This window comes from Cryptomeria japonica, chromosome 11 (genome assembly GCF_030272615.1).
Source record: "Cryptomeria japonica chromosome 11, Sugi_1.0, whole genome shotgun sequence".
In the NCBI taxonomy this organism is placed as follows: domain Eukaryota; kingdom Viridiplantae; phylum Streptophyta; class Pinopsida; order Cupressales; family Cupressaceae; genus Cryptomeria; species Cryptomeria japonica.
In genome coordinates this window covers 659,566,942-659,587,575 of record NC_081415.1, presented here as the reverse complement: position 1 = coordinate 659,587,575, position 20,634 = coordinate 659,566,942, and the positions used below count along the sequence as shown (strand labels likewise).

At 33.4% G+C, this 20,634-nt stretch overlaps 2 protein-coding genes across 2 annotated transcripts; one reads left to right on the top strand and one right to left on the bottom strand.

The window, feature by feature from the left end:
- Positions 1 to 1,243: 1,243 nt before the first annotated feature.
- Positions 1,244 to 1,774, bottom strand: LOC131860387 (LRR receptor-like serine/threonine-protein kinase SIK1). Its single transcript, XM_059214793.1, has one exon. It carries the CDS (start codon positions 1,772 to 1,774, stop codon positions 1,244 to 1,246), a length of 531 nt encoding a protein of 176 aa, XP_059070776.1.
- A 14,780-nt stretch (positions 1,775 to 16,554) lies between these two features.
- On the top strand, positions 16,555 to 16,944 carry LOC131065100 (secreted RxLR effector protein 161-like). Its single transcript, XM_057999503.2, has one exon. It carries the CDS (start codon positions 16,555 to 16,557, stop codon positions 16,942 to 16,944), a length of 390 nt encoding a protein of 129 aa, XP_057855486.2.
- The last annotated feature ends 3,690 nt before the right edge of the window (positions 16,945 to 20,634 follow it).

Here is a 20,634-nt window from a genome sequence, read left to right as displayed (position 1 = left end):
AATCATCAACAACATCTACATCGATCTTTCCTTGGAATGTGGGTATATCGAAATTCACTTGCACCTTGAATGGTGTATGCCCTGAGAATGGTGGGTTTGGTTGTGACCCACGACTTTCCAGCATTTGCTTGAACTACTCCATCATTTCTTCATGTTGTTTTGCTAGTGCATCTTCAACTAATGTTTTAATATCATCATCTATCTGCAACTTAGCCGTCTGCGATCGTGTGCGTCTCAAAGGAAGGTAATCTGAAGGATTCCTTTTTTCCAAGCCCAATCTTTGATATGTTGATCGCGTGTGACATGACATACAAGAGTGAACTTGCTCTGATACCACTAATCCAAATTATGGATTCAGATGACAACACTTGAGTGAGAACCTACGGTATTGTAAATTCTGTTTACAAGAACCAGAAATCATAGAATTGAAGCAAACCAAAAAGTGGTCTATTCCATTCGAAAATCCAAAATATAGTAGCTCATGAGATTCCAAGAGTCACAAGAACCTCTTGAGAATCGAAGTCCAACAGTCACATTTATTCATTACATAATAAAATCTAAAAACTACGAAATTTAAAAAAAAAACTATATAAAATTTTATCCTAACTTCAACTAGACATAACTTTCTGCATGAGACTCGAAATTACGAGCCATTGATCTCGTTGGAAAGGTCTCCAAGAGATGTAGATGAAATTTTGAAAGAGCATGCATTGGACATGCTCTTTTCGCCAATGCCAGGGGCTAAAAATGCCCTTAAGACCTTCAAAAATGCAAAATACTAACATATAGACAAACTAAACTAAAAAAAATATAATTCAAATTTTCTTCTGATCACTCCTTCCCAAGCACAGCAGTTGAAGCCTCTCCACGATTCAAGTGGTGGGCTAATATTGAATTCTTTGTAAAAAGTGAAGTTAATACCTTGCTTGAAATCGAGGAGAGCGATTCTTTCCTTTTCTAAACATGCAGAGCAGCAGATAATGGGCAGCAGCAGCAACAACCCCAAAATGCCCAAAACCATTTTTACTGCCTTCCAAAAACAAGAAAGGGAAAAGATATTATCTCAGAACAAAATAAAAAGCGCCCTTTGCAAATCTCAAAATTGGCTTCTCTTTTCTTTGAATGAATGAATGAAATGGGTTAGGCAGATTTATAGGGCATTCAAATCGCACTGCAGTGAAGAATTTTCCAAGTCGTTCCCACCACGAAAGTTCATCTTTAAAATCAATCCACGAGAAAATGTTCAGTCAAACTTGCGAGTCAAATTTTCCAAGTGCTCCAATTGCTGCAGTTTAGTCAATTCTCTTGGAATGACACCATGGAGATTATTAAAACTCAGGTCCAAGTGCTCCAATTGTTGCAGTTTGGTCAATTCTCTTGGAATTTGGCCAGTGAATTCACATCCTCGCAAGCTCAGATACTTCAATCTCTTCAGCTCTCCAATTTGTGGAGGGATGGAAAGAGAGTTGAAGAGATTGCCAGAGAGGTCCAATTGTTGCAGGAGTTGGAATGCAGGAGTTGGAGTGAGATCGAAGGTGACATCCATATTCAGTGAGAGCACATGGCGAGTGCGTGGGTGGCAACGCACTCCTTCCCAAGCGCAGCAGTTCAACCCTCTCCACGATTCAAGTGGTGGGCTACTATCGAATTCTCTGTAAAAAGTGAAGTTAATACCTTGCTTGAAATCGAGGAGAGCGATTCTTTCCTTTTCTAAACATGCAGAGCAGCAGATAATGGGCAGCAGCAGCAACAACCCCAAAATGCCCAAAACCATTTTTACTGCCTTCCAAAAACAAGAAAGGGAAAAGAACAAAATAAATAGCTCCCTTTGCAAATCTCAAAGTTGTTGCGCTGCAGGAGTAAATGGGCTAAAAGAACCAAGGATAGGAGATTAAAGAGATACTGTATTCAGAAATGGAAATGCTCTGGTGGACATGTATGCAAAATGTAGATGCAAAGACGGGTATGTGAACTGCTTGGTCGAATGCCTAAAAATATCTCATGGTATGTTATGATTGCAAGATATGCAGAAAATGGGTTTGTTGAAAAGCTTTAGAAACTTTCAAGCAAATGCAATCTACAGGCATATCAACCCTTGCCAGCGTCCTCACTGCCTGTGCCGAAATGGGAGCTTTGATTAAGATGTCAATTTAATATGTGGTAGTTGTGTGGATGTGTTTTCTTGGTGTCTGGTCACATATGATAATAAATAATGACAATTTCGACCTGGGGTTCTGCTGTTTCAAAGTTCATGTGGAAATGCAGATCGATTATCACAGAGCACTTTTCTTGGAAGATCAATAATGGGCTGTCAGCAGAGTTTTGGGATGTCATAATTAAGGGGGGGATGATAAGCTCCTCGAAAGGTGGAGTGAGCTTTTCCTTCCAAATCCGACAAATAATGCTATGAAAGAGGGGTTTGAGGAATAGTTTGGAAGCTCATTCAAGTCTTTGTGTGAGGGTATTTATTTGCTTTGGTCATTTTCTTTGTTAGGTGATGTGTTCAATTATTGCAATGGTGTACATCTTAGTAATGGAAAATGGTGATGGTCGATATCATGAGATTTGTATGTTCTCTTTTGATATAACAAACGACAACTATCCCATAAATGGTAGTGCTTATTTTAAATAAAGCTTAATCCTTAACCTAATTCTTAATTATTATTATTATTTAAATATTATATTATTTTACTCGTATATTAATATACATCTTTTCAAGAATTTTTTTTAAGTGAAAGTTTATTACTTCTTTACACATGATAGATGAATAGATTTTCACTTACACATTTATTTTTTCTTTTATAAGTTCAAAATTGTCTATAATTAATGTGATCTTCATTTTAACTTGAAAAATATTTATTGTTTTTAAAAAATATATGTATACACATAAAGTTGGCTATGAACAATTAAATAAATATTTTTGTATTTATTTAATTTCTATTAAATGATTAATTTTAAGAGATTAGTTTATTTAATTCATTAGTATTTAATATTCTTCTATTAATTAATTGAGTTGAAACATTTAATTAATTAATCTATTATCCCTCTTTCTTCTAATCCAATAATTAAATATTTAAATTTAATTATCATCCCTTATCACATATGTGCACTATTCACTATCCTATAGTTCCATTATTAAATAATTTCATAATTATTTAATTAAAACTTTCCAACTCACCTCATCTCCACATCATCTCCACCTTTGCCAACTCATCCATCATGTGGCTAATTTAAATCAATAAAAATAAATCATTTATGAGCCACTTATCTCCAACTTCCATATTCATGAATAAAATGTGTACATGAACAAAATCTTTGAAACCTCCATATTTTTGCTCCAACACTCCTATATTCTTGGAGGAGGTTTTGTCCACCTAACCCTAGTTCGTCTCCACTTGTCCCTCCATTACTAAATATTCTCCAACCAATCTTAGATTCTCTTAGTCTTCCCCTCAGTCAAGGTGAGATGAGTGACACTTGTCTTCTCATTCCCTCTTTCTCTCAACCTTTAGCCTATTGCTCATAGCCATAAAAAAACAAGATATAATCATGACCATTGATCTCTACCACCTAAGCTTATGCACTCAAAACTCTATAAATGGAGGTCTCCTAAGCCATTTTTGAAACTAATAGTTAATCTTATAGTTAGTTAGGAGTCTTAATCTTTGCAACTATGAGTTCATTTGTCTAAGCATTTTAGAGTTTTGAGTAAATTAGCATAAATCATTTTCATAGCATAGCTTTGCATATCATATCATTTATCAGTCCATTCCACACTTGCCATCTTGGAAGCTACCAGTGCTTGTCTGAGAAAAAATCATCTACAACCAAGAACAATGGGGTTAGGACACAATGAGACATAATACATGAAGGTATGATCATTTTATTTTTCTTTATTTCATGTTGTTTCAATGGGTGAAGCTTGAGTTCCTATAGTTTTATATTTTCATGATGGACTAACAAGTTGTAGGTTACTTTTGAGGTGAAAACTTAAGTCGATACAATATATTTTCATGATTTTAAAAAATGATAGTTTAATAATATAGAATATTATTTTATAATATTTCATGTTTATAAAAATGTTATGATATTCTCTACACAATTAAATAAATAATAATTGAGAATTGTTGAATAGATATATGATATGTATCAAAAATAGTATTGATGTCTTAATTACATCTATCTAAAAGACAAAAAAGACATCGAGAGATGCATCTAAATTAGCATCTCAACCACCTTTATTTTTTGATGGAGGTCCAAACCTACGAGCACAACAACCCAGCAAGGGTATGAAGCCTAAGAGCTACCAGCCCAACGAGGGCCTTCACAAATTATTTTTTGCCACCCGACACGGGGCACGAGCCAATAGGTTGAACCTCTTTCGCTAAGAGCCAAGGGATGAGGGGTATCCATTCCACCAAATTCGCCTAGGGCACGATCCTGATCTCATCCCTTATGACGTCAGAGCCTTGCACTTAGTAAGACTTGATCCCTGGTGGGCTCATTTGGAGCCATTCAACTTCACCAGTAGACCAAGGGCCCATTGACATCTCAACCATCTTTTAAATAGACGCAATTAATATATCTATGATAGTAGATTTGAATTATATTTTATATATGTTATAACTATAAAATTAAATTATCATATAATTAAAATAGTGTGTATTATTTTAAATTCTAATTAAAAAAAAATTACTTAAAACAATTAAAATATTCTAACTACATAATATAGTGGACATATCTTCTTTTCTTTTAATGGTTAAATGAAAGCTATTTAAATTTATAATTAAATAATTAATGATTTTTTTTAGATATTACAATAAATGATGATTTCAAAAACTGTTAAAAATATAAATTAGTTTAAAATAAAATCTTTTATAAAGTTATAAGATTATTATAAAGAATGTTTTTATAACCTTTTTAAAAAAAATGAGGGGGTAAGACTTTATTCAACTCAAAGAAATATTATAAAGCACACTGCCACAGGCCCAAAAGGTGTCAACCAAAACCTAATTGAAATAAACATCAAGAAAATCTCAAAGAAGAAACCAACTACACATTTTTGTCCTCCACCACTAACTTCTCTAGAGTTAGAGAACATTCTGGAGATAAATCCCCTCAATCACCAACATCCCATCCCTCCAAATACTCAGAAGCTCACTTAGATAAGCAATCAACCACTTTGTTCCACTCTCTAGGAATATGAATAAACTAAACAAATTCTAGAGAGCAACTCAAACTCAAAATTTGCCTAACCAGTAGGGCCAATTTGTTGGTCACCCTGTCCAATAGCTACTCATTGAAGATATTGACCACAACTTGTAAATTAGATTCACAAATATTCCTTTTCTAGACAAGGGAGTACCCTCTTTCAACTGCATACAAGATAACAAGGACCTTCATGAGGTTATTAGTGAATTACCCCTTGTAGATGGAAAAGAAGAACATAACATCCCCAACACTATTCTTGCTAATGCCACCAATCCCTAAATGTCTGAGATTCCCCCTGGAGGAGCCATCAATATTAACCTTCAAAACTCCTTGAGGAGGAGAAATCCACCTTCTTTCTCAAACGAGACCTTTTCCAACAAAGGAACTGAGGCTCATATCCATAATATACAAGTTCCTTATAATAGTCAAACCTCTAGGATCCATTGAAACTTGTTGCCCCAATTTTCAAGCACTCAAATTTTGAACTTTTGCATTAAAGCTAATGTTTGGCTTGTCCTTGTTTATAATGTGTACTTGTCAAAATTTTCCAAGTTATGTAGCTATGTGGTTTCAATTCAATGTCATCATCTCCAAGCCCTATCATGTACAAACTTGTCATGTATTGGTAAAAAACTGAAAAACATCAAAATTAAGGCATCAAGGAAAACTATCCCATGGAAATGTTTCTCATACCATTTAGAATTATGGGGATAATTTTCAAGAAGGCCCACTTCACCATTTATGAGATTTTAATATTTACAAATTTATTAGCCTATTTTTGAAAAATATTAAAATCTCATTATTTATGCTTCATCATGAATAAATTCCTATAGGTTATGGTCACCTCATCCCTCTTAATGTCTAGTCAAAATTTCAAGTCCAAACCCCTTCTTGAGAGTCAAAATTTGTGACAAGCCTCTCAAAGAGGGCGAGAAGAAGTGAATAAATTTAAAAAAAACTAAATTTAAATTAAATAAATTCACTTCTTAAAATTTTAAAAATTAAGAGGTACGAAAAGTCAATTTCACAACTCACAAAAAAAAAGTTGTGAGTTGTGAAAATTGAATGTAAAAGGTTGTGCAATCTAAATTCACAACTAGGTTGTGGGTTGTAAAATCAAAGTGGACAACTCGCAACTAAAGGTTGTTAGTTGTGATTGTAAAAATGAAATGTCAATGGGTTGAGAGTTTTGAAAATTAAATGTGAAGAGATTGTAGATAGTGAAAAGTGAATGCGAAGGGTTGTGAGCATAAAATGTTAATCAAATAGAACTGTGAATGGTAAAAACTTGAAGACAAATGTTGTGGAAATCATAACTCATAGCTCAAAATTTAGAATAACTATTTTTCCTAACCTTATCATTTATGAAATTCAAACATTCAATAAAGGATTTAGAGGTTAGTTATTTCTACCACCACATGAGGAATATGTAAAATATGGATTGATTTTATTATTGCTACATAACTCATGCCATCTTGAAGATGTATAAGTCATTGCAGGTAGACATCACTGTAGGAGACTTCCTGACAATCAATACAAAATTACCTCACATGTTCCCTAGGGTCACCTTTGCCTTTGTACTTGTCAAATTTAGTCATTTCAAAACCAAGAGGGTATGGAGCCACTAAAATGGAGGGATCATAAGGACAAGGAGAAATTTCCTCAAAGGTATATTATTTCTTGCGAGTCCTGTCCTTGAAGTTCTTAATGAGATATTTTATGTCTTGAATTTCTCTCATAAGGTCAGGTAGTTGATTTTGAAAATTAGGAATGTGTTGACTTGAGTTAAATCCTATGATTTGTGTGGAGACAATCAGTACACCACCAATGTATTGATAGGACAAGATGGGAATTTGGGAAGTGATTGGAGGGAGGAAGGTGGCAATGGTACTAGTGGGTGGCAAGCTAATATTGATGAGGGGTACAAATGATCTAGGTGATCAAGAAGTGGGAGGATTGGAAGTACTAGTAGGTGTGGAGGTGGTAGGTTGTGGATTGAGAATGGGGTTGAGAAGAGGCTGATAAGAAAAGTCTCCTTCCATAGGTGTGTCAAGGATGGACCTATCAAAATTAGGGGGTAATCATGCCCCCTATTTGACAAGCTTAATTATGAAGGTGTTGGTATCCATTTTGATGAGTTTGTCTATCATTTTCTGATTGTAAGGATCCTCCACGAAGGTCTTCAAGCATGGAGAGTTTTCAGGATGGTCAATGTATTCTTCCTTTACTTGCTCATCATGATCAACATAGAGGTTGGGATTCAGTAAATCACTGCTTCGAGCGGACATCTTTTTTTGAGAACATGTGTAGAGCATACAAGGGTAACCCAAAATGATGAGAATGGATGGATAAATTGAGATAGGATAGATGCATTTAATCAAGAGCTAAGAATTAGATATGAAGAAAAAATAAGGAGTAGGACTTAGCAAACTTTAGATTTGATTTAGGATTGATTTTACTAGATTGGATTAGAGGTTGGTCCTTGGATTAGGACAAGACTGATTTGGATTGGGATAGCACCTTAAAGTTCTTGGATTAGGATTAGGTGGGGTGTAGGGATTCACGATACAAACGAAAGAAAGAAAGGTAACAACCAAGCTAGGCTAAATTCAGATCTTTGGATTAAGATTTGATATGATTAAGTCTTCTCCTAAATAGGATAGGCTAAGTTCCTAAGAAAGATTAGACAAAGGTTTAGGGTTTGGATCAACCCAAGTGATTAGGACTAATTAAACAAGGTACTTAAGATAGATACTTTACCAAGCACCACACTAATTAGGTATCAATGAATGATAAAGATCTAAATCAGAATTTGCAAAGTGTTATCCTTCATTTAATATTGATGATTGGTGGTCAAAATTTGGAGAAAAGGATTGATTATGTTGTATGAGTTAAGTCCTCAAAGGTGGAAAAGAAAATGGTTATGGAAGAATGGAGTGATAATGGAAGGCAAGGAAAAGGCAAAGGTTACCCAAGGTAGGGATGACATTCAATATGTGATTTTTGGTTGCAGAAGGAGGCAGAATGAGATGCAACCACTCCTATTGATTTTTTGGGATAATGCTAACCTTTGTTTAAAAGCGTGGGTTTTCAATAGTTCTTTGTCAAATTTGTTGTTGAAATTGTGCAAGTAATCATGAAAGCGGTGCAAAAATATTAGCCATTTCAATAAGAGCTTCTAGTTTTTGTACAAGAAGCTTTTATGTTTTAGGATTTTCTTGAGACTTGGCTTCTTTTTCTTGACTTGGTGGTGAATTGACTTTTTGGGGAGCTTGAAGGACCTTTGGTTATGGGGCATGGATGAGGACTAATTGGAAATTTAATTCAAGCAGAGATGATGAAACAAAGACGAAGATGGCAATTTTTAGGCACAGATGGTGTTTATCAGAGAAATAAAGATGGTGATGTATTGGTGCAGATGACAAAAAAGAGGCACAAATGTTGTTCTATAGGCATAGATGGTGAAGTATAGAACCTGAAAAAAAAATTGTTAATCCAAAAATCTACAAGGTGAAGATATTGATTTACTGCCAGAGATAGTGAAATGCAGCCGCAAATACCAATGCGGAGAGGGGATGGCAAAACAAGACCTATTGCGAGACTTCATAAGAAAAACTGATAAAATCCTTAAATTAAGGGACTTGGGGTCTCACCGGGCATGTGGAAATGAGGATGAGAAAAAGTAGATTAGCAAGATCAAATGCTTGCAATATAAAATAAAACACAATAAAGCATTAAAACACACAAACAATCTTGTTATACCTTCTTTCTTCACCTCCTTCGATTGAGTGAGAAGTGGAATGTGTGCCCTTGGTATTCACTTGAATTTATCCTTAGGATTGAGGAATGTGGATTTCTCTCCACTACACAATAAATAGATAGGGTTGAATTATGGAAAATGGATTACTTGTGATAATATTTGGGCATAATAAGGGTTCTATGGATGATTTTGTGGCTCAAATAGACAACATTACAATGTAGAAAATGATGGATTAAATGAGAGGAGAGGAGACTCCAATTTATAGATTGGAGGGGCCTAAAATGGATGGCCAACATAAAAGAGGAATGGAGGGATAGGATTGGATGTGAGTGGGAGAGGATTTGAGAGGAAAAGTGGGAGATCCAAGAGATTTTACATAAAGGCACTTCTTGTTTCCACACTTCTAAAGTAGATTGGGAAGAGTTCCCCAAGTACCTTGGGAAGAGATGAAGGAAATTTAAAATTCCTTGAGAGAGAACAAGGGGAATTAAAAATTTCTAAAAACGAGGAAGCATGGGGAGAATAAAAGGATAAAGGAATTAAAAATTACTTCGGAAGAGAGGGCATGGGGAGATTCAAGAAAATTGAAATTCCTTAGATAGACAAAAGTGGGTAGCATTTAAGGTTGGAAGATGAGATGGGAAATCTATTTATGGAAAAGAGTTGACTCATCCCTAAAGTGATAAGGGATTTGCAAATGATTAAGGAAAGTGATTATTAGGTGGGTTGATGAAGGATTGGAGTGCAAGTACGCAAGTTAGGAGGATGGGACATGATGAGAGAGAATGAGTGGAGGAATATAGAATTGAAGAAAACATTGACCATGATTAGGTTACGATTAATTAGACTAAATGATGGGGATTAAGAAAGTGATTTGTATGAGTCAAGTCATTAGTTAATTAATTGGAATTAATTAGCTGATCAAGATTTAAAGAAAATATTGGCTAAGGTTGAGAATTGAAATAATTTAAGAAGAACGGGATATAATTAATATTGATAAATTAATTATAAGGCTAAGGTGATAAAATTAATTAAAATATAATGTAATTCATTTTAAGGAGGAATGACATAATTAATATAATTAATTATGCTAAATGGCTAACTTAATTAATCTTAGGCATCTACAAAGAGATATAAGCCTATATATATATATATATATATATATATATATATATATATATATATATATATATATATATATATATATATATATATATATATATATATATATATATATAGATGGTGAGATAAAGTGAGAGAGGGATAGAGATATAACAATATAGCAGGGGAGAGTGAGAGAGTGATAAAGAGATAGACAAACAAAGAAAAGTATAAATAGAGAGAGAGAGAGAGAGAGAGAGAGATGGGAAGAGACCTATAGAAATAGTTAGATAGCTAGATAGAAGAATAGGGAGAAAGCAAGGGAGGGAGAGATGGAGACAGGTAGAGAGAGGGATGAAGAAAAAGGGAGAGAAATGGGGGCAGAGGGAGAGATATTTAGATAATGGGGAGAGCGAAGTGGGGGGTAGAAGGAGAGAGATAGGTAGAGAGGAAGAGAGAAAGATATAGCTCAAAAATAAAGTTTAATTTAAAAGACATGATAATTTAATATCTATCAAATCCTATAATTTTGTTTTGTTATATTTGATGTATAATTTTATAAATATAATATTTTAGATGAGATTATTATACTGAAGGAATTACATATATGAATTTAATCCACTAACTTCTATGATCGATGGTCTATAACATCCCCCACAAGGAACCTCACGGAATTAGATAAATAACATACATTACAACATAAGCAGTAATTTTATTTTATTTTAAAATCACTTATAACATAAAGAAACATTTAGATCTAACATTTAATTACTTTCAGGAGGTTCCTCCATCTAATGATAACAACTTGTATGAAGGCATGAAAGCATTAATTAAAAACATTCCTAAACAAAACATTTAAAACATAATGATCCAATTCACACAACTACAAATATATATCCCTTTAAACCAAAATATGTTAATCATCAACAATAATAAAATAATACTCATGAACATATAACAGATTGCCAATACCAACACCGGTCAATGTAAATCACTACTAGAATGTCATTTATACATTACATATAAATCAATTACATGAAGGTCCTTCAGAATGGAGTGATACAATTACATGCATATAAAAGTACATCAAAAGATAACATGAATACATCTTTAGAATGAACATCGAGCCACCACCATGATGGATCAACTAGAGGAAGCCACAACCATGCTCCGTAAGGGAAACTAACTTCCAAAGGAAGGCCAGGCCATTTAAAAAGAATACTGATGCTTAATTGCATCATTTTCTCCAATAGACTAAGGAATCTCACCATTGAAATAATTTCTTGAATTGTTGAGAATAATCAAACCTTTGAGAGATTCAATACTAGAAGGAATTTTATTTGATAAACTATTATTGGAGAGGTCAAGACATTTTACTTATCTCAAAATTTCTATAAATTCCATATCTTGTCCTTTATTCCTAATTGTTATTTCATCTATATTGAATTTTGAGGAATATTCTATAAGGTGTTGTTTAAATATTTTTATGTTTTTTGATTCATTTGTCATTACAGACAACTTCATAAGGTCATTTGGAACAACCCTTGAAGAATTATTATTTGACCTATCCAGAATTTGAAGATTTCGTAGTTTTGTTAACTATGATTAGATTTTACCCTTAAACTTTTCATTTTTTAGTATTAAATTTGGAGACTCTACAATTCTTTAACTCAATTTTCAACTTTCACTTGTAGATTATTATTTCTCAAATCACGGATTTTTAGAAAGATACATTTTTCAAGTGATGGTGTAATATATCCTCTAAGTGCATTATCTCCTAATTTTAATATCTCAAAAGAACTCATTATCTCACATATATTTGGTATCATCCCTTCTAAATTGTTATTTTCTATATTTAAGACCGATAACATAAAGTAATTCCTAAGTCATTGAGGAATTCTACCACTCAACTTATTATTTGACAAGTCTAAAATCTAGTAACTCCTAAATTTATAAATAAAATTTAAAATTGAACCATTAAAATTATTTCTAACCAATGAAAGAAATTGAAAGTCTTGAAAGTCTTGAAAGTTGCATGTCAAGCACGGCAGAGAGAAAATGTTTGGTCAAAGTTGCATGTGAAGCACGGCAGAGAGATTGTTTGGTAGTGAGTAGGAAAATATATTTGTCCACAACCAAATCCAACCTTATCATCAGTCCTATTTCTGTTAATTTTTATTTAAAATATATTATCATATATTGTAATTTCTCTTTTTTGGGATGATAGCAAGATATATTGCTATGATTATCCTTTTGTAAAGGGTTTAGAGCCCTTCCTACTTAATTCAATAAAAAACATTATATTGTAATTGTAAATAAAAAGTCTATATTTCTAAGAGAGTACAAAATTTTCATGGAATTGGTTCTACGATGACTTATTCTAACTCTATACATGTACATATTTTTCAGGAACAAATCCTTTCTTCTTGTTAATGTCATCTTCCTAGACTTTTATTATTATTATTATTATTATTATTATTATTATCATAAGATAGTGACTCAGTTATCCTCTCATAATCTTAGAGACTATGCTATTCATTAATTATATTTTGTGCATCTTAGTACTATCCAAAACTAAACTACTCAAATACTTGCACACCTTTTAGAGGACAAAGAGTGTTTTATTTGATTGAAAAACATTCATTTAATTAGTTAGCTACAATTTTTTTCACTACTTCCGATTGAATATGTGCATATAAACTATTATTTTGGGTCTATATTTGAGTACATACAAGACCCCAATGAACACCTAAATAACTATTCATCTTATTTCAACCATTTTGTGCTAAAACGAAACACTTTTACTTATACAATTAAAGGCTATGTTTGTTAAATGATTATTACCTCCTATCTAAGATACTTGTTACCTAATTTTTGCTTTGAAGTAAAAAATAGGCTTTGAGCAAGTCCTAGATCTCATTAAAAGGGTTTTGCAGGTTTTGAGGTGTCAAAATGAGTCCAAACAAATTTAAAATGAGGATAAACATATGTTAAAATACCTCTTGTTTGTCCTCCCTTATTTTGGTTTAAAGTTTTGAAAAATCCAAAATAAAAAAAATAAAAGGGAATCTCAATTATTAACTTAGGTAGATTCCCACAGTGTAGCCTTGTGTTTTGTCTTGTTGTCTTAGTTACACTTCTCTCCTTCATGTAAAAGGAAGCATGTTGAATAAATTTTAGGGGGAAATGATAGAAAAAAGGGGTCAACTAGGGTTTACCTCCACTTTTTCAATACTTCTTCCCTTGTTTTGGAGGCTACAATGAAGGAAAATAAATCTTGGAGATTGTAGATGTTTAGGAAAATAGTATGGATATATCTCAAGGAAATTTCTTGTAGAATAGTTTGTAAGGATGTGGAGGGTCATGGAAAATAGATTTGTGAGTTCTACTATGCCTTCTCTCTCTCATTACTGCAAATAAAGAGGGATCAGATAGTAGAATTATATGAAAAAAAATTGTAGAGTATTGCCTCCTTTGCATATTATTGTTTTCTCTTCATGCAAAATAACAAACACTATTAGATGATCTCACATTGAAAGGAGACATGTTAAGCTATATAAAAGAATGTATGCATGATTATGCAAAGAAGTTATACCATCAATGTAAGACACCAATATATTCTTCAAGAGCTTTAAACATAGAAGAATATGATCCAACATGAGTATTATTGGATATCAAAGGACTCTTTCATTGTTTTGGAGAGTTGGGCTTATGGGTTGTAAGATTGGATTTCAATAGCATGCTTGACAAGTAAAAGAGAAGTAAATAAAAACCCAAGAACAATGATTAGATAGTAGCCTTTGCAAAATGATAATGCATTATAAGGTCAAAACAATCACATGAATGACAATGCGCATTACACAAGGATAAGACAATATATGGTGGTACTTACTAATAGTGGACAATGAATATTATTGCAATATTTATTGTTGTAGCATTGATAGATAGCAAACCTAGAGTTGATAACAATGAATGGGTAACATTTTAATCTAAGGATCAATAGTGATAGTGAAAATATGCATAAAGAACAAAGTCTCACTAAGATGAAGATCAATTTCAAATATTAGAGACAAGGAAATCATGGTTTTAAACTTTTCAAAGGATAATCATTATATTGATGGATAGTATCCATTGATAGGGTCTAATAGTCACTGCCATAGTAAGAAAGGAAAGTCAATGCAAGTGCTTTAATAGAAAATAAGATAAAATGATTGTTACAAGAAAACCCATGAGAGGAGTGGAGGTTTCAAGATGAAGTTTCACTATCATAGGGGAGAGGATTGACACTTGAAGCCAGAGTTTTTTTAGTTGCGACAAAACACCAAGAAATTTGAGACATTAGTATTTTTAAGAGAAAAATACAATCAAAATCACAATGGTGAAGAACCAATAGTAGAAAAGATGGCATCCCTGTTCTCTTTGGCACAAGTTAGTGAAAGGGGTTTCAAAATAATCATAATATTCATTTACAAAACCCTAATTCCTAGACCCATGAGATCACAACTTCAATGATAGTCCCCAAGAAGAAATAATCTTCGAAATCATATGATTTAGAATAGTAGTGTAGAGAGGAAGAACAAGACTTGGATAAGGATTATTGAGAATGGTTGTCTCAAACTTACTAGTTGAAATCTTGATTAGATGGCATTTGGTTTCTGTAGTGAGTAGTTTGGTGTGGAAAACATTCATCTTGTCAACCAGCTCCAAAGGTGGAGGAATACTTTTCGTGTTTTACAAACAACAAGAGAAGTCATTTTGATTTAACATTTGATTTTGGTATGTCACCCCTAGCTGTTAGCCAAAGTCATAGTCCTTCACCGAGATTGTGAAGGATGGCAGGGAAGAAAGAAAATTAATTCTTTCTTCACCCCAGGCAGTCAGAAGATAAAGGAAAATGAGGTCACGGTATGGTGGGGAGAAAGGAGACTCGATCTCTCCCGTCACCCCATAAGAAGATTAGAACGAAGGAAAGAGTGACGCAGGATAGCAAAGAAATGGAAGGTACATGCTTCCCCGCCACCCTGCAAGTGATTTCAAAAGGTCATGAGTGAAGAACAAGATAGTGGGGAAGAGAGGAGGTCCTTTTCTCATCACCCTGTGAGTTAGTCGAAGCTGGAGTCTATGGTGCGTGGTTGGAATTCGAATCCCTCTCTGACACATATTCATTTATTTGGTTGGGAGGCATATGTTTATGTGTCTGACGTAAATAGATCCAAGTTAGAAAATAAATTTGTAAAGTGTATCTCCATTGGCTATGGCATTGGTGTGAAAAGATACAAACTTTGGAATCTAGTCATTGAGAATGTGTTGTACAAAAAAAGTGTAATTTTTTGAGAACTAAAACCTATCTTAGTAGATCTGTATCTTGGAAAGACAAAGAAAAAGGAAAAAATAGTTGAAATTCCTATAACTCCAGAAAAGGAGGAACTGTGAACCTCAAGTGTACCTAAAAGTGAGGGGATCTCAAGTAGGTCTAAGAGTTTTGATGAAGAGGAAGAATGAGAACCTCCACCTCAGTCATTGAGGAGGCCCACAAGGGAGAGGAGACAACCTCATAGGTATAGCTATTCAATGCTGGATTCAAATTGTGCCTGTGTTCTGATTACTAAGACTGATGAGCCTAGGACTATGAAAGAGGTAATTAAAATGTTTGATTCTGATTCCTGGTTGGAGGCTATGAATGAAGAAATGGATTCACTAAAGAATAATGAAACCTAGGATCTAGTGCCCTTGCTTGAAGGTAGAAAACCAGTTGGCTACAAATGGGTATTTAAAAATAAAATTGGTCGTGATGGCAGTGTGGAAAAGTATAAAGCTAGGTTGGTTGTGAAGGGTTATTTCCAAGTTGAGGGAATTGATTATGGAGAAATATTTTCTCATATAGAAAAGTTGACATCTATCACATTTCTTTTGTCACTTGCAGTAGCATGTGACTTTGAGATTGAGAAGATGGATGTGAAGACAATGTTCCTTCATGGAAATTTGGATGAAGATATTTATATGTCCCAACTTGAGTAATTTATGGTAAAAGGTAAATAATATTTGGTTTGCAAGTTGAAAAATCTCTCTATGGTCTAAAATAGTCACCTAGAATGTGGTACTATAGGTTTGACACATTTGTATTATCAAAATTAGATCATTGTGTGCATTACAAAATAGAAAATGGTCATTTACTTATCATTTCTTTGTATGTGGATGACATGTCATTCATTGGGAATTATAAGGGTATGATTTATGATTTAAAATCTCGGTTGTCAACATGTCTTGAAATGAAAGATTTAGGTGCATCTAGGTATATTTTGGGGATGAAAACCAAAAGGGATGGGAAGAGTAGAAAGCTTTGGCTTAGACAGAGTAAGTATATTAGTACTATCCTTGAGAGGTTTAATATGTCAGATTGCAAGCAAATAGTTGTTACAGTATTGCAGGGAACATAATTTTCTATTGAGGATTGTCCAAAATCTTCTATTGAGAAGGAGGGCATGACCAGAATAACTTATGCAAGTGCAGTTGGAAGCTTAATGCTTGCAATGGTCTATACTAGGCCAAAAATTGCTCAAGCAGTGGGAGTACTAAGTTGGTTCATGACAAATCCAAGAATTCCACATTGGGATACTGTGAAGAGAGTGTTTAGATACCTAAGAGATACTTCTCAGTATGCTTTGTGTTACCATGGGAATTTGGTTGTGTCACACAGGATTGTCAGCATTCAAGAATATGTGGATTCTGATTGGGCAGGGGACATTAACAACAAAAGATCCACTACTGGATATGTATTCATGTTGAATGGTGGTGCAATTAATTGGATGAGAAAGCAACAAGCTGTAGTCTCTTTGTCCACTACAAAGGCAGAGTACATGGTAGCAACTTGATTCTGTCAAGAGGCTTTTTGGCTTAAGTGTTTGTGTTTTGATGTTGGTTTTAATTCAGGGCATATTATAATCTGTTGTGACAGTTAGAGTACCATTTGTTTGGCAAAAAATCCCATTTTCCCATTGGAGTATAGAAAACAATGAGAGGGGTGGTGAATTAGTGTTTGAGGCTAAATTCCAATTTTAAATTGAGTTTGAACACTCAACTGATACATGAAGTCATATATTATTTTGATACTTTTCAAACATGAACAAAGTAATTAACATTAGACATGTTTGCAACACACAATAGAAAATTCACTGAACAACATTGACACCATTATTTTCCTGAGTGGAAAACCCTCTTGGAGTATAAAAACCACTCACAAATTTTCTCACTAGCTTATGATGATCAAAATGTTGATTACAATAGCCCCACTAGCCTAGAATGCCTCACTGGCAAAGATAATTCAAAATCTCACTGACATGCATAAAGAGGTCAATATGTCTCACTGACAAGACCTTCAACAATTTAAAAAATTGAAAGAATGATTATAGAGGGTTACTTTGCTTGTCTAAAGAACATCTCAATTCTATACAAACATATTCTACATCTCATAGACTTCACTGTCAGAAGCCTACTAGATATAAAACATATTGATATAGAGGTTGTTTTTTAACACTACAATGATCCAACTTTTTGCATATAAGGTTTGCAATAAAATAAGTGCAAGTTGCACAAAATAATTTTTTTCAAATGATACATGCAACTATCAATCAAAATGACAGTAGGATAAAATGTCTTTGTAACTTTGACTTGTATCATAATACACAAGATACAAGTTCTATTTTTTTGGACAACTATCTTAGAAAGATAAGCTTTAAAATAAAATAACCCTTATTTGTGATATGAGGGATTCATTTTGTGAACTTCAGTTATAGAATGTGCGTTCATGGCATAATAAAGAATCCCCCTATTTTCAAAAAATATTGCCCTAAACTCCTTTTTTTGTCACCCCCTCCTAATACATAACCTAAACTAAAAGACCACCTATTTTCACTAGATATTGTATTTTTTCATAGCTTGAATTAAAAAGCCCCCTATTTTCACCAATAGATTATATATTGTACCCTCATTTTTGGGATGTTAAACCCCCTGATATCAATGCACGTGATATAATATTACCTAGCCAGTGAAGCCCCCATGGTTTTTGACAAAATAACAAACCACATTATCATCTGCTCTTGATTTTGAAGAAAAGCATAATTAAATCATATCTTATCAATAGAACAAAAACCTTCATCTTCTCAACTATTTGTAAATGATAATACCTTCTTTCCATTTCAAAGTGACACAAGGTTACCAATCTTGCGAAACACACCCAACGACCATGTTCAACAAACCAACTCAAGCTCATGTCCAACTCGAAGTCCATTGTCATTGTTGTAAGTCCACATAGAGTTCAAGAGTTGTGGCGGCCAAGATCTAGTCTCTTTGCAGCTAGAGTTTCATAAAGAAAACAAAGCAATACTATTGATGCCCTAGCTCATAATAATGAGCCTTTTTCATTATGCAAAGCAATGAACTTGACTACCAAATGAAACCAAAATGATACTTTTGTTTGACCTATTTACCTCATGCCAACAAAAATGATAATATCTTTTTGCACTCAATAAAAATGCCGACCAAGATTATAACCATGTGATCATAATGTTATTGTCTCCTAGTCAATGATCATTTAATCAAGAATGCCAACACCTTTTTGTTACATGGTACCATGTTATTTGCACATACTTGTTATGAGTTTTTCAAACTCATACACAAACTCAAGAGATGTAATCACTTATCATGGAAATGGTACCACAGATACTATGGTCGTAGATTTAAACCTTAGTATTTTCCAAAACAGTGGACATGATTTTAAAAGAGACCAAAACATTTCATATCAAGTGCCACTGAACTTTGATCAATACTGAAACCAAATTGTCACATTAATTATCATATCCACTACCAACAATGGCCTTTGAGTAACCAAACACCAGATCCATTCTATGTGAAATATAACTTAGTAATGACATCTTATCACTTGATACAAAAAAGTCTTGTATGTTATTAGAACTTTAATAACTTATGGATTATGTTTACAATAAAACCTTAATATCCTAACAATGAATCATTGATAGAATATTAAACTCTTATCAAAGACAAAATGCACAAGGAATCAAACTCTAATAGGAATAAAGACTCAAAAGTGTATCAACCAATAAGAATGCAAAACAACAATTAACATCAATGCCAAAATCAATGTCAAAGGAGTTAAAAAAACTCCCCCTTTGTCATTGATGTCAAACCTACCATAGAATGCAACTTTTTTGATTAGCAATGCATTGTCATAGCAATAATATAATTACCAAATGAAGAAGTATGAGCAATGAACCAAAAAGATAATCAACTTGTCAAGAATGTCAAGAATGAGTTTCAATGAACCTATATGAATCTTTCAACCTAAATGAACCTGTATGAACCTGTCAATGAATTTGTCCATCTATTTTCTCCCTGTTTTGACAATTGTAGGCGTCTAAAAATGGTCAATGCTTGCGGTGCCATACTCTAACATGTCTGCATGTCCCTATTTTAGGGTTTTCACCTCTTATTGACATTTCTTCTATGTCGCGCACTTGATCTCCATCATTTATTGACATCCTGTTATTCCTCTACATTTCTTCCTCCTTTGATTGCATTTCTCACATTTTCAATTAGGTCTTGTCGATATCATCATGACTCTCAATCTTTGGTCGTTATCAATCTTTATCATATCAATTGGACATTGTCAAACCTTCGCCATGTTGAATTAGGATTTTTGTCCTTAATCTTTATCGTTGTCAATCATTTTATTATGTCAATTGGACATCGTCAACCCTTCTTTATGTCGAATTGAGGTTTTTTCCTTGATCTTTATCATCTTCAACCAATCTTTGATCTATTATCAATAATTTTGGATCATTTTGCATCCTTGTCAATCATCAATTTGTCAATTACTTATCAACTTGTGACTGATTTGTCATGGGTCTTTTGTCATTCGACCTTTATCAAGTTGACAATTTTATCAATCTTTGATCGATTTGTCATCTATCTCAATCAATTTTCATTTCTCATCAATTTGGACCAATCAATCACTAGTCCTCATCAATAGGTTCCCATCAATTTTATCCTCGGTCAATTATTGATCAATTTGTAATTGATCCTTGTCAACCAATGTCGACACTTTATCAATTATCAGTTCTCATCATTTAACTATGATCAAATCAACCTTATATCAATTGCATCAATCATTCCAATCTTGTCTTGACCTAATCAACATCCTTTCATCTCTAATTTTCTCATAGGTTTTTATGATTTATTCATCTAATCCTATTCATCATTTCCCTTTTAGGTTAAATAAATTTATTTATTTAATCCTAAGTCTCCTCTTGTCACAATTAAATATTCATTTAATTGGCTATTATTCCCCCTCTTTGTGAATTAATTAGTGAATGACAATTTATTAATTAATTTCACCTTTTTTCCTAATTTCCTAATTTCTAATTCCCTTTTCTCCACCTATTTTCCTAATTTTCCAATTCTAATTTCCAACTAATTTGTCCCTCTCTAGTTGTCCCTATTTTTGTGCTTTGCTTGGCATAAGTGGAGGCATGAATTTCTCATGCATC